This window comes from Enhydra lutris, unplaced genomic scaffold (assembly GCF_002288905.1).
Source record: "Enhydra lutris kenyoni isolate GAN:26980312 unplaced genomic scaffold, ASM228890v2 scaffoldscaffold3, whole genome shotgun sequence".
NCBI classification, from domain to species: domain Eukaryota; kingdom Metazoa; phylum Chordata; class Mammalia; order Carnivora; family Mustelidae; genus Enhydra; species Enhydra lutris.
Genome location: NW_019154087.1, coordinates 31,101,506 through 31,116,120, shown reverse-complemented (window position 1 = coordinate 31,116,120; position 14,615 = coordinate 31,101,506). Strand labels below are relative to the sequence as shown.

The 14,615-nt window shown below is 35.4% G+C and overlaps 1 protein-coding gene across 1 annotated transcript in view; it reads left to right on the top strand.

Moving 5' to 3' along the window:
• The window catches only part of LOC111154458 (Rap1 GTPase-GDP dissociation stimulator 1), a 153,906-nt gene that overhangs the window by 50,837 nt on the left and 88,454 nt on the right, over positions 1–14,615 (top strand). The window contains exon 3 of the mRNA XM_022514067.1: positions 10,563–10,685. Within this exon, the coding sequence (XP_022369775.1) occupies positions 10,563–10,685 (123 nt within the window). The remainder of the gene's footprint in view (positions 1–10,562; positions 10,686–14,615) is intronic.

Here is a 14,615-nt window from a genome sequence, read left to right as displayed (position 1 = left end):
GCCTCTCTGCCTACTTGTGATCTCTGTCTGTCAAATAAATAAATAAAATCTTAAAAAAAAAAAAAAAAAAGAAAGTGATTTCCAGATTTAAATTTTCAACTGTGGAGCAGCTCTACATGATGAAGGGGTTCACGCCCTGGATGTTATGTGTGGTGGATTGTTAAAGAGCATTGGAGAATTAGGACATTTATTAAAGTCAGGGAATGTGAAGCCAAGTTATTAGCCACTTTGTGTAAATTCACAGTTGTTCAGAACAATGGAAGGAATTGGAGGGGTGAGAGAATTCAAGAATAAGATCCAGTGTTTTTGAAGATTGGAATATTAGTAATGAGAAGAGTGTCATTGGATGGTAGAAGTTGAAAAGATAGAAATTGGTTTTGAGTCAAGCCAGAGGATAAATGATTTAGAAAAGATATTTTTGAGCTCAGAAAATACCAGCTCAAGCTCCAAGCCCTCAGTCTTGGAGTAGAAGGGGAGGACAAAGAGAGTTGAGGAGTTCTGCTTAAGAGCACTTCAAGGGAAGTCTCCAGAGAAGGATTCCAGATCCAGTGAAGGTGGGAAGGTAGAGTTCTGGGAAGGTCTGGTGTTTGTATACAGTAGTTAAGGTTTCCAAATGGCACAGTGAAGAAGGGTCCAGATGAGGTCTGAAGAAGTTTTGGGATGGGAAAGTTTTTGAACTGACCATCTCACAGTTATTCTTTTCCCAGTACTATACTCTGTATCATTTGGGAAATTATGATCTATTTTCTCATTTGTGATCTTTTCCAACCTCACTGCTTAGCAGAGTGAATTCTTCTTTGACTAATAGTTCCCCCTTTGTTCTCCTAGATTAGGCACTGTTAATAGACTACCATCACACATTTTTCTCTTAACACTTGCCCTGTTTCCTCTTTTAGAACATTTTGCCTTGACCTTTACCCCCGTTGATTTGTAGAATTTTTACAATTTGCTATTTTTCTTCATTATTATGGAGACCTCAGCAGTGACCTGAGTGGCATATCTGGTAAATCTAGGACCAACTGGAAAAATTTTCAGCACTCATTTTAGGGTGCTACATATTACCATTCCCTACAGTCTGCAAAAGCATTTTAAGTTTTTAGAGCACAGACATCTCCAGATTGGGGCCAAGGTCACTTTGCCAGTCTTGCTTCTGCTGTCAGGGTAATTGGTTGTTATGGTGATAGGACTGGGGAAGTGTAATCTTGGTAGGGAACAGAGAGTCTGGATTGTTTTTGAGGATAGGGCAGAGGTAGAGGACTTTTGAAATAGTGTACTTGGAAAAGTGTTTTGACTTCTGCCAGATTCTGTAAGCCAAACTAATTTCTTTATTCTCTAAGCTATAATGGATACTTAAGTGGCCACAAAAGTTGTATGTGAGTTGTGTATGGGTAAGGAGAGGGAAATGGATGGTGAGGATCTTAGTAATAACAGCCCTCATGATATATGCTGTTATTTCCACCATGATACCTACTTTATTTTTGAATCCTGATTCTAGCCACCCTGGGTAATATTTTGCTTACTCTTGCTTGGTCCCTAATACCTTCCATTTTAATATGGATTTACAAAGCAATAGAGTATAGAAAATTATAGTTCTCTGGGGAAAATGAGGTTCTGAAACAATGGATGATCATCTTAATATCATGAAGGTTAGGCAGATGGAAGCCTAGACTGGGTTAGGTGCCTCTGTACATTGTCTGCTGTGGGATTTCTATCAAGGTTTATAAGTGCCTTTCTACTTGTCTGCCTCCCTCACTATACTATAAATAAACTCTTTGAGAACAAGGTATGTATACATTGATAGCCATTTGCCTAGCACATGGTAGGTACTTACTAAGTATTTAAAGCTAAGTCAATGTGTGAATCTAGTAATTTTTTTTAGAGTGGTCAAGAAACCTCACAAATGTTAACAGTGTAACTCACATTATGTGTAATGATAATAATCTATTTCATTAGTGCTTATGTTTCTTGAGGAAAGAATTTTCTCAGGAAATGTGGTATTTGCTTCCTCATAGCTTTCATTTCATGATGTATGATGTCTGTTGGTTTACTGATAGCTTTTCAATATTGTGTGTGTATTTTAAGAGCCATTATTTAGTTACTATTTTATCAGCAGTAATTAAATCCAATATATAACTTACCCCCATTTTTGGTAGGTTATGGTGGTCTTAAGTCAGTTTCTCTTCTTTTCTTCTTCTTTTTTTAATTTTTTTTAAAGATTATTTATTTGAGAGAGAAACAGCGAAAGAGGGAACACAAACAGGGGGAGTGGAAGAGGGAGTGCCCAATGTGCGACTCAATCCCAGAACCCTGGGATCATGACCTGAGCCAAAGACAGATGCTTAACAACTGAGCCACCCAGGCGCCCTGTTTCTCTTTTCAAAGTTGATGAGGTTTTTTGTTACTGCTGTAGCCAAAGTATATTGCAAGTGTTTGAAAAGTTTACTGATTCCACTCTTTTCAGAATAGTTCAGTGCCCCTGTAGCAATTGTAGAGCTAGACTTATTTTGAATAGAATTATCAGCATTTTGCCAGTTTGTTCTTTGTCCTTATTCTTGATGTCTCTAAATATAAAATCATTTAATGGTCTCAAGTCTCTTACAACTTACTCTGTAATAAGTATTGTTTCAAGTGACAATCTTGTATGTTACTTTTCTTGAAGTGCTTTGGCTTGGTATTTCTTCCATTCATTTCTCAGAATAGGACTTCTTTCTTCAGTCTCCCAAACACATACTTTTTAAAATACTAAATTTGCTCAAAATATATTATAGTCAACTAATCCTGTGTCACAGCATATAACCTAGTCATTCCCCCTAATAATTAAAAACCTCTACCAGAAGTTTACAAAACTTACTGATTCTTTATCGTTTCAACATTAAGTCATCTGTTCCGAAGTGTTCTTTATTTAACCTTTGGGAAATTAACATCAAATTTGTTCTTGGTTAGTAATATCTTCTTTTTTGCTTCCCTATTTTCAACCTTTCATAATTAACTAGTTAATTCATTCAATTTTATTTGGAGTTAGTTGACACAATGTTACAGTAGTTTCAGGTATACAACTTAGTGATTTGATACGTTGACACATTGTGCTGTGCTTACCTAAGTGCAGCTACCTACCCTCTGTCCTGTTCCATTGCTTTTAAAGTATCATTGGCTGTATTTCTTATTCTGTGTCCTGTACTGCTGTGTCTTACTCATTCCATACTTGGAACCCCATACCTGAGCCTCACTCTGCAACTTGTAGTTCCTATTCTCTAGGACTGTCCTTGAAAGAAAATATTTAATTTCCTTCCACAAAACTTTAAAAACTTCTCAGTACTACTTAAGCCAACATGATTTTGTTTGGATTTGTTTTCTCTTTCTAATAAAACGATAGTAAATCACTATAGATCTTGATCAGTTCTCTCTGCTTCTTTTATGCCATGTCACTACATTTCTTTTCCTTCCCCCCCCCGCCCCGCTTTACTGTTACTTAAGATTCTCCCCCTCCCCCCGCTCCTTTTCCTCCTCCTTTTCTCATTTCACAGCCCTCCTCCTTGGAAGAAGCCATGAAATTTGAGAGAGATGACCCTCATCTCCACCTCCAAGGTTATGGTGTCTATACACTGAAATTGCTTCAGGCCTAAACTGATCGTTACATGGCATGGCATTCATCTGGCCAAATTAATTCACATTGGTTCAGTTCATGTGAGCCTTGGTACTTTTGGTCCTTATTTTGAGGTGGGGAGGAGAGGTGTGGGAAGAGAAGAGACTTCTGTGTTGCTCTCCTATAAGACATGGAACTTGGGACAGCCATTTTTCCTCCATGGTACGAGCTCATCTGATAATGTCAACATACAGAAGAGGAGAGAATTGAGGAGAACTCAGAGAAATGAAGCAGGAGCAGAAAACCATTCATGAAGCTGGCTATACTTTCAGATTTTACAATTATGTGAATTGTAGCTAATACATTCATCTAGTGGAATATAATATTGGACTATATGGTAGTTTGTATTACTTGCAGTAGGTCCTCTTATATGTAGGTTTTAAAATAGATTTTCTGTTCATAAAATAATTCCAGCATATGGTATAGAACTTAAAAATACAGAAAACAGGGACGCCTGGGTAGCTCAGTTTGTTGGGTGTCTGCCTTCGGCTCAAGTTATGATCCCAGGGTCCTGGAATTGACTACTGCATCAGGCTTGTTGCTTGGTGGGGAGCCTGCTTCTCCCTCTGCCTGCTGCTCCCCCTGCTTGTGTGCTCTCTCTCTCTTTCTCTCTCTCTTTTTCTGACAAATAATAAAATCTTTAAAAAAAAAAAACCTCCACATTTACTATGGGGGCCATATTTTCAGTACTTTCAACTTTTAAGTGAGTATTTTGGTTATATACTCAACTTTTACTATAATCATTAAAATACTTCCTCCTGTTGTTTACTTTCTCAGTAAATATCTTTTATTTTTTAACCACAGAACTCTTAATATTTTAGCAACTATTTTATGTCCTAGTTAGTTGTAATTTTAAAGAAAGTAGTCAAACTAGTAGATCTCCCTGCTTATTCTTGCAGTGATTTCCAAACACGTAACTTCTCCCACTCCCATAGCTTTCATTATCCCTAGAATTGAAATGACTGCAAGACTATCAAAATCATTTATTGTAATTTTATAAAATGACTGTCACAACTTACTCTTTTAAGGAGACCTGTTTCTGATGGTGAGTCATTGTGTAAATGGGTCTTTGTTCTGCCCTCTTTCTTTCCATGACTGCATACATTGTCTTTCCTTTATCTCATGTCCCTTTGCTTAAAATCCTTATTGGAGGAAAAAGGTTTTCACCAGTGAAAGAAATACCATTTTATTTATTTCCCATTCCCTACTTCATATACTTCCATTTTCCTTTAGAAACGTTCAGTTCTTCTTTGTCAAGCCCTTACTTTAATCTTATACTCAGCATATTCTTACATGTTTTAAATCTGCTTCATTTTCTCTATACTTAGTTCCCCTTCTTTCCTTCAGTCACTGCCTCAGTTTAGCTATCTCAAAATATACAATCCCTTATCACTCAGTTGTATTACTTCAGTTCTTACTCCTGCAAAATATGTCAAATAAAAGTATTTCTCACAGAATACCTTGGTGAATCTAGTCAAGGTATTGTCATCACCACATATCTTTAAATAAGTTGTGGTAGGAAGAGCACTAGACTGTAGGAACCAGTAAAACCGGATTCTTTTTCCTTTTCCAATATAATCTTACCATGTGGCCTTATTTGTAATGTGAGGAAAGCATGACCTATAATGCTGTCTCACATGACTTTTTAAAAACAATTTAATTAAAAATAAATAGATAAAATAATATGTTTGAAAATGCTTTGAAATTTTTAAAGAATGCTCTCAATATAAATTTAAGGTGGCTGTTACATTGGTCAGATACCATTAGAAAGATTGAATGGCTTTTAGTCAGTTATCCTTAAGTGAGGATACAGGCTCTGAGCAGGTATTACCTAAAGTGGAGGGCGTTGGTATTTCAGAGAGGAGATGTGCAGTAGGAAGGTATAAGAGAAGATTAATTTGTATTAGTACAAGTAATTTAGTGTGGCTAGAGTATAGGATGTCAGTGGGGAAGTATCAGGACACAGGTTGGGAAATATGACAGATATGCTTGGCTGTTACATTAAGTGCTGTGGTGGATCATTTAAAGATTTAAGTAGAGGGATGACATGAAATTTACATTTCTGGAAGTTTATTTTGTTATCACTCTAGGTGACAGATGGGGGATGGGAGCTGAAGTTAGGGAGACTCTTCAAGAGGCTATTGGATTTAATAAAGGTCAGAACTGAGAATTTCAGTGACCTGGATGTAGAAAGGATGGATACAAAAGACGCTAGTGGGATGGAGTCTGTGGAACCTGTGCTCTGATTAAGTGTGGGTGATAGAAAGGCATTTACTAAAAATGACACATTTATAATCACTCTAGGGCTTCTGGCTTAAATGGATTCCCTGCAATTCACTGAGATAGAGACTAGAATGAATTTGAGGGAAAAAGGGTAAATTTGATTTGGGGAGTATTAAATATTAAATATTTATGGCCTATGCAAGTACAAATTATTTGTTTTCAGTTGGATAAAAGAAGAGAGGATTTGGGACTTGTCCGTGTGGTACTCTGCCCACATTTGATGAAATGATGGCCTGCATTTGGGTTAGATCACCTAGACACAGGGTCAGGTCTTTTGTTATACCCTATTCTAAAAATCCACCCCTTGAGAAGTAATAGGGAATAAGACTCATGGCCCTTTGAGCCATGAGTCATATTCAATCCAAAATCCGAGTCTTTTCTTCATAGTCTGTCATAAGGATCCCTTGGATGTGAAGGTACCACTTCTTTATTGTTCCTATAATTCTAAGTAAAACTTCAGACACTTATTACTCTAAAACAGTACTATCCATCTAATCTAAATACATTTTTAAAATCTAATAGTATTATAGTAATAACAGTCATTATTTTTGTTTTTCTAACTTGGAGTTTACTATAAAATGGTTATCAGATGTTTTCCATTAATTTATTCTCATGTAGCCTACCTGCTGACATAACATCATAAATTTAGCTTATCTTAGTAGCATGCCTGAAAACCTCCTCTTGGTGTTTAACTGTAAAGTCAATTATTTTAATGTATTTACTTAGTAGCTTTGTTGGGAACGTTAGCCTTTCTGGAAGGAATTATAGGTTCCTTCTTATTCCACTTACTCTCTTCTGCTGGGTTATTTATTGGCTCAGAGAAGTTCTATGAGTAGTGCTTTAACTTCTCCTAGATGGCATTGTATGGCATTGGTATTGTATCCTGGCTTCTTGATTTACTCTTCTTTCAAGTTTCTCTGACCCGATTGCCTACTTTTCTTGTTCTTTCTTTCACTGCCAGTTTCATAACTAAGTTGCCTCCTTGCCATGAGGAGGTGAGGTGGAGTGTGGACATAGGACTGCAGGGACAGAATGAGTGCTTGCTGAACTACAAGGCCACTGTGATGGATATAACTCCTGCAGTCACTCCCACAGATACTACTGTGGAGTAGCAATTGTCCTTCATATATGGGGTCCTTCAAAATTCAAGGACTGCCAGCTGTCTATAATTTGTAGGCACACTCAAACATTTCTATGATGGCACCTAAATGTGAAGGGGGAGAAAGATGTTGAATTGATTACTACAAACATTTAAAAGGAGTGTAGTTAAAATGTCAGTAGTAGTCTGGCTAAAGATAATGAAAAGTCTACTTTTTTTTTTTTTTTTTTTTAAAGACTCCTGATCCACAGTGCAAGGTTTCTTTACAAGTAGTCAGTCATTTAGATTGCAAACACTAACCACTGACTACATCTTAATGTTCTTTTAAAATTATTTCAGGAGTGCTCACAAATACCTGAGAACATCTTTTAGTTCACAGATAAATATACCTTTTGAGATGCAAAAGAATGCCAGTACAGAAAGTAAATATGAAGTGAAACTGAAACTTTGTTATTATTTATTGTACAGTGGGTATTTTAGCGATAAGCAGTATTTGGTCATGTTTTTATGTGAAAGGAAAGAAGTTCATTTTCAGCTGTTTAATTTAAATTTGAAACTTACATAGAAATCCACATGCTAGCAGGTTAATAGAATACCTGTTAGACTTTTTTCTAAATTGTATATCAGATTTATATGAAAAAAACAAAACAAAACAAAACAAAAAAAAACAACCAAACCATTGTTTTCCCCTTTTACTTCTCTGACAGTAGCATTAAAAAATTGCTGTTTGCAAATCTTCACTCATTTTAGTAGAGCTATTTTCCCAATTCCTTGGATTGTAACCTGTGGCAAGTCTCACTAGAATATAAGGAGTTGATACTGCTTTTGTTTCCTTTTTCCCCCCTGGCCCCTGGTAGTTCAGCTCTGATGTTAAGTCATTCTTTCAGTTCTGGTTAAAATGAGACATACATGGGTGATTTGCACTTAACTGCTCGCCTCCACACACACAAATGCCTCAGCTTCACATCTAATCGTGATTCATGCCTTATGCCAGACTCTTGCTGTCATCCCAGCATCAGCAGATGGTGGGACAAGACCCCTGGGGCAGTCTGCCCCAGCATTCTGGGGTTATACATCTTCTGGTAGCAATGGTCAGAAAAGGAAGGATTTTAAAATGGCAAATTGAGTTCAGTTCTTTTTGACTTCTTGGGAGGAAAATCAATTAATGAAAATTTGGTGTCCGATTTTTAGGTGGTATCTTAAAAACTTATTTTTTAGTTCAAGAAACAAAATAAAAGCAAAACATTACATTGTATTTTATAATTATGGTTGCTGAAAGACAGCTTCTGTGTTTAAGTCCCATCATAGGTAGTTTATGTTTCTAATAATCTGAATTATGAGAAACATAGTAAGAAACTGCACACAAAAGGGCAGGTTTCCTCTATCATGCTTCAGTAAGTTTTCTGTTCTAAAAAAAAAACAACCAAAAAACCAGTGGATGCCAGGTAAAACACATGTCAATTTGGTTGTGTCATAGAATCTGAAGTTTCTGTTTATGCTCTGTGATTAGTATGATCCAGTGACTTTAGACAAGTTTACGTCATCTTTCTGGGCTCTCTTCACTTAATAAGTAAGGTTATTTTTAAGTATCTACAAAATTTCCTTCTTATTTTACTACATAAATATAAGAAACTAAAATAGTATTTGCTGTATGAAAAAGTACTAGGCTTATGGTAGCAACAGGAAGTGCATGGATGGAGTTTCAACACTGGACAATCATGGTTACTTGATCTATAGTACTAATGTTTTAGGTGAGCACACACATATAACTAGTTGCAAATAACTTTTTTCTAAGGTAATAAATCCATGGAAGTATAATTTTCCATGTAACTTTGTATTTCTTCAGAGCCATTTCACAGTTCTAGCTTCTTTTGATGATGTTAAGAAACTGTTAAAGGTTCTTTAGCTCAGAATCCTGCATAGTCAAGGGGTGCACGGAACAGTGGTTTTTAATTTTTTTGACCAGACTCTATTATTAAAAAATGCATTTTACATGGAGTAGTATATGTGCATGCACATAGTTCAAACCAAAATTACTGTTTTACTTTATTCAGAATTTTTTCCTATTCTTTTGTTGTTGTTGCAGATGTTAATTCTGTTTCTCTTTAGAAATTACTGGTTCTTGTTCACCAAGTCAGAGTTCCTAATGGATTGGAACCCTCAGTTTGAAAACCAGTATACTAGACAATCAGCACTTACTATAAAGAAATACATTACTTTTGGGGAGTAGGCTCTCAGATCATTAAATATGATTTTCCTATTCTGTGTTGATCACAGCAGCTGCCATTTACTTAAGAGGTCTTTAGAGTTCCCTCTTATGTGTATGTATATCTAGTGCATGTAAAGGATATAGGGGACCAAATTTAAATTGGATGTTTTAATGAGCTTAATAACTCTAAACACATGCCATTCCTCTTCATGGTTTAGAATCAGATAGTAATGTTAAGTTTTATTTCCTTGAGTTTTCTTTACTTCCATCATCATTCCAGTATTCTTACTGTCTTTTAGTATGGCATGCTTTCACTAACAGGTACATGAGTGGCTTGGTTTCATAGAAAGCCAACTTGTATTTTAATAAGGAAGGGAAAGAAGTAGGGGACTCTTATATTTCTGTATCAACAAATAGAGTTCTGAATACCATGGCCTTATTGCTATTTACTCTTTCTCTTCATTAGTGGTCATTCGAATGACTGATATGAAAAACATATTAGTCATTGGAACTATATAGTCTCCCCTGTATGATTCCATATAAAATGACATAAGGTGAGTTTTTTGCTCCTTTAATTGCCATTAAAAAATTGCCCTAGCATTGTAGGAAACCATAGAAATTATATATATGTATGTGTGTGTATAATGTGTGTGTGTATATATATACAATATATATACATAAATTATATATATATAATGCCATTAAAAATGCCCTTAAATGTGTGTGTGTGTGTGTGTGTGTGTGTGTATGTGTGTGTGTGTAATGCCATTAAAAATTTAGAAGAGGGGTGCCCGAGTGGCTCAGTTGGTTAAGCATCTGCCTTCGGCTCAGGTCATGATCTCAGTATCTTGGAATTGAGCCCCATGTCAGGCTCTCTGCTCAGTGAGGAGTCTGCTTCTCACTCTCTCTCTGTGTTCTCTCTCTCAAATAAATAAAATCTTTAAAAAAAGAAGAAGAAAAAGAAAAAGTTCAGAAGGGAAGTAGAAAAATAAAAGCATTCCTAGTCTGAATAGACCAGGTTGGAACTAACATTGAAAAGTAAATGTGGTATGCAGTGGTATATTCAGAAAAGATTCCTTTATAATCAGACTCTAGATAGACAGAACATTGCATTATAAAGTGTTTTGTGCAAATAAAAACTCAAGATAAAAGCAACTTGTTGAACTGAAGATTATAAATATATTTATACTTATGTAAATGTATATACTTGAATGTACATTGAACTAATTTCTGTTATGGATGTTGCAAATTCTTGAAAACTTTCTTGTAGATAAAGTTGTCAGTATTAGTGTTGAAGATTTTCATTTCTTTGTATGCATCTCTTACAGATATGGAAACGAGTGAAAAAATCCAAGGAAGTGGAACACTTCAGCTGTTTGCAAGTCTGTTGATTCCACAGTCTTCCTGCACAGCCAAAGTAGCTAACGTCATAGCAGAAGTAGCCAAAAATGGTGAGGTTTTCCTCAAGAGCTTTTCTGCTGGGAACATCTTCAGTTTTACACCTCACTTGTCAGTATGTTTTATTAATTTATGTTTTAATTTTGTAGATTAGACATTGTCCCTTTCCTTCTATTTTTCTTTTCTTTGGCTGTTTTCCCATGTAATTGTTGAAAATAATTATAGTCATTCTATTCATACATTTCCATTCCTTCAGAGTAGAATTAAAGGAAAGTACTGCTAGTTCTTTTCACACCTGTGTCATGTATTACTTTGATAATAGGATTCTTGAGCTTGCTACTGAGTCATTCATCTTTATTGTCACAGGGGAGCTCACCTTTATGTTATTTTGTATGTGTATATGTTGGTTTGTATTATACCCAGATAAACTTTCCTTTTATTTGGGGCAGGGGGTCTAACTGCAGCAATACAGCTGGAATAGATGTTCTATATTCTGTACTCACCTCCATGGGACACATTTATTTCTGAAATCTTCATGTAAGAATACTATGGAAAAATCTCAATGACAGCAAAACTTAGATTATATAGTAGCTAATCCATTCAAGTAGAGATGGTTTCTATCTAGTGAGAGATCTGTAGGAAGAACTGTATTTTAGCAGATATATTTGCACGTGTTTTTATTTCAGTTTGAGAAAAACACTGACTTCTTAAAGCAGTTTTTAGGCCTAAGGGAAAGCCGTACTTAATGTAGTATCTTTAGTTGCCTCAATTTTTGAAGTTTGGTATTATTTTTAGGACTTTTATTTTAGCAATTTGCATATATTATACTTCAAAGAAAAGAAATTTTAAAAATTCTGGCTTCATTTGTGTAATGAGTATGGCAAGTGGCCTTGTAAAGTACCAGTATGTGTTGTTTTTTGCCCAGTAAAACAATTTGTTCATTTGTGTTACCAAAAAAAAAATTGCAGTGAAATTTTTTCATTTGTTTAGAGGCTCTCAGAATGTCTTTCAAATACCAATGAAGTTCTATATTGGTACATTGTTTTTTGGTTGTTAGATGAAAACTGACCACCTATTGTTTGTATGTCATGTGTAAGCTACTGTAATTATGTAATCATTATGCTGCGCTTTGGATTTGAGCTGGTCATAACTGTTCAGATTCTTCGTGGTAGGGGAATATTTCGTGTGCCTCAAGCAGATTTGAACCACTCCGAATAGACAGTGATTACCCTGGGATAACAAAGAACTCCTGAAGCAGATCTAATTTGAGAATGGAACCTCTTTAGATGGTGTTTGTTAACCTAGACGAACCATTACCTGAATCTCCCTTAGATGCAATACAGCTTGATTTTTAAGATCAGGTGGTTCATTTTTAACTTCATGGGAATTACAGTATAGATTTCCAGAAATCAGTTTTTTCCTTAAAATCTTTTAAGAATGAGTCTACGTACTAACTATAACATAGATTCAGAAATTTTGGATAGTAAGTTTTTGTGAAATGAGTGCTATTCCTCTATGATCTTACTTAATAATATCACTCCTTATAATACTTTGTCACAGTTTCATAATTCTCCTGCTATAGGTTGCTGCTAGTAATACCCTAATAGAAGACAGCTATGTTCTAAAGACATAATAGAATTTTTAGAATTTATACTGCTAATCAGAGGCTTGTTACAGCATATCACTAACCTCTACTGATTAAAATAAATGGAATACATTTAAATACTTATTTCTTGCTTAATCATTACATTGTTTTTGTAAGTGATTGGCTGAGAAAATGAATTAGAATCTTCTTTTAAAAATAAATAATATCTTCAGAAATAGAGCATGACGCAACAGAGTACATTGATTGGGCTTGTCTTTCTTCCCTGTTAGGAACTTGACAATGAAAAAAAGATTATATGGACCAGAGTTAAAAAGAGATTGGAAGTTGATTTGTTCGTCTTCCCTCTGCTGCAAATTTTGTGTAACTACAAAGGAGAAATATTAGCATATACTTCTTAGATTCAGATTAATCTTAAAATATAATTATGTTTACTCTTGCACATACAAAAAACTCTCTAAAAATTAACATACCTGACTATGTACTAATGTACAATATCCAGAGAATTAGCAAGAAGTTTCACGAGCAAGTGTAATGTAGGAGCATAGCTACGAGCATAAATTACAGTAAAAGGTTATGATATCTTTAAATAAAGTATTCCCCTGTATAATATACTTAAGACAGATTTGAGGCAAAGGAAAAATCAGCGAGAAAGGAATTATCTATGAGTAGTTCCTCCTTTTCAGAATTGTCCTCTCAAGGTATAATAATAATAATTTCCTAAAACTGGGTACTGATATTAATGTGCCTCCTTGTGCCAGGTGTTTGTACATTATTTCAAATTCTTATAAGAACCCCTTATGAGATGGGATTATTTTATGCACATGAGAAAACAGGTTAAATACCTTGCCTATCTTTACAGAGCTAGTAGGTGGTAAAGCTGGTATTCAAACACTTAAGTGATAATAGTTGGAACTTATGCTTCTCCTTGTCTCTTCTTCTCCTTTACTTCTCTTCAGTAAATGAGATTTTATGATAGAAGTGGAAAGTGTACTAGTGGTCTGAATGCAGGGATAGCAGCATATGACCTGAAAGATTAGGCTGATAACTGAAGTTAAAATATGTAAAAAGCAAACAGAAGGTGAACTACTTTGTGTCTCTTCCTCTACTCCTCCAAAACACTAGTTGCCTGCCTTGGACCATCAGCATCAGATTCACTAGGAACTGATTAGGATACAAATTGTTGGATCCTCCCACTTGGACCTACTGAATCAGGAACTCTAGGACTGGGGACTGCCGTCTGTTTTAAGAAGTCTTCCAGGTGATCCTCATGCCTATAAAGCTTGAGAACCAAATCACAGTCTAAAATGATACAGAATCAGTAATTTGGACCAACATTATGCTTTTTTCCCCCATCTGTGCTTTATCAGATTGTAAAAGTGTTTTTATCAAACTTTTCTCCTTGAATGCTCTGAACAAAAGAGTTCAAGTGTACATCCAGGATGAACTGGAGAAGCCACCACTAGAAACCTGGAATTCTCCTGTTTTGTCGTATAAATTTGTTTTCATTTTGCCCTCTACTCCATAACAGGTATATGTTTATTTTAGTATTAAATATATGTGTATGCACTAAAGAGTTGTTGAATAAAATTGATTACCCGCCCCTAACCAAAAAAGTTCACCAGGTTATCAAGTAGCTTTAAGTGTACCTTGATATTGCAGTGTTGGAAGCTTAACCTCAGTCATTTTGTAAGAATTAGTTACAGTTACCAGTATTAACTTTTTTTTTTTTTAACAAAAGGCAATACAGTGTAAATTAAAAGTGTCAATTCAGCAACCTACATATGAAAGCCACTGGTTCCTATGTATTCACACCTCATAGTTGTCCTTGTTCTTCTAATGAAAAACATAAAAAGCTAATAGTTAATAATTATAGGGAGGTTATTAGAGAAAAATCAAACTCAGAGTTCACATTACTATTTAGTCTAACATTAAGGTAGACTCTAATACTCCATATGTTTTTATTAGGCTTATAGAGTTAAAAAGTTTTAGTAAAATAGATTTATTTCCTTCAGGCAGCTGAAAATGGGGAAAGTATGTACATGTAAGGCTTTTAATATTTGATAAGTAGATATAGTAAAAATTTTATAAAAAAAAACTATGATTTTCATCACAGTGCTGTACTTCACGATGATGCTGAATGAATGTGTAATTTAAGTAGGTTTGGAAAAGTAAAAGCAAAAAAGAAAGGAATACTGCGGGGTGCCTGGATGGCTCAGTGGGTTAAGCCTCTGCCTTCAGCTCAAGTCATGATCCTAGGGTCCTGGGATCGAGCCCTGAGAGCCCTGCATTGCATCGGCTCTCTGCTCAGCAGGGAGCCTGCTTCCCCCTCTCTCTCTGCCTGCCTCTCTGCCTACTTGTGATCTCTGTCAAATAAATA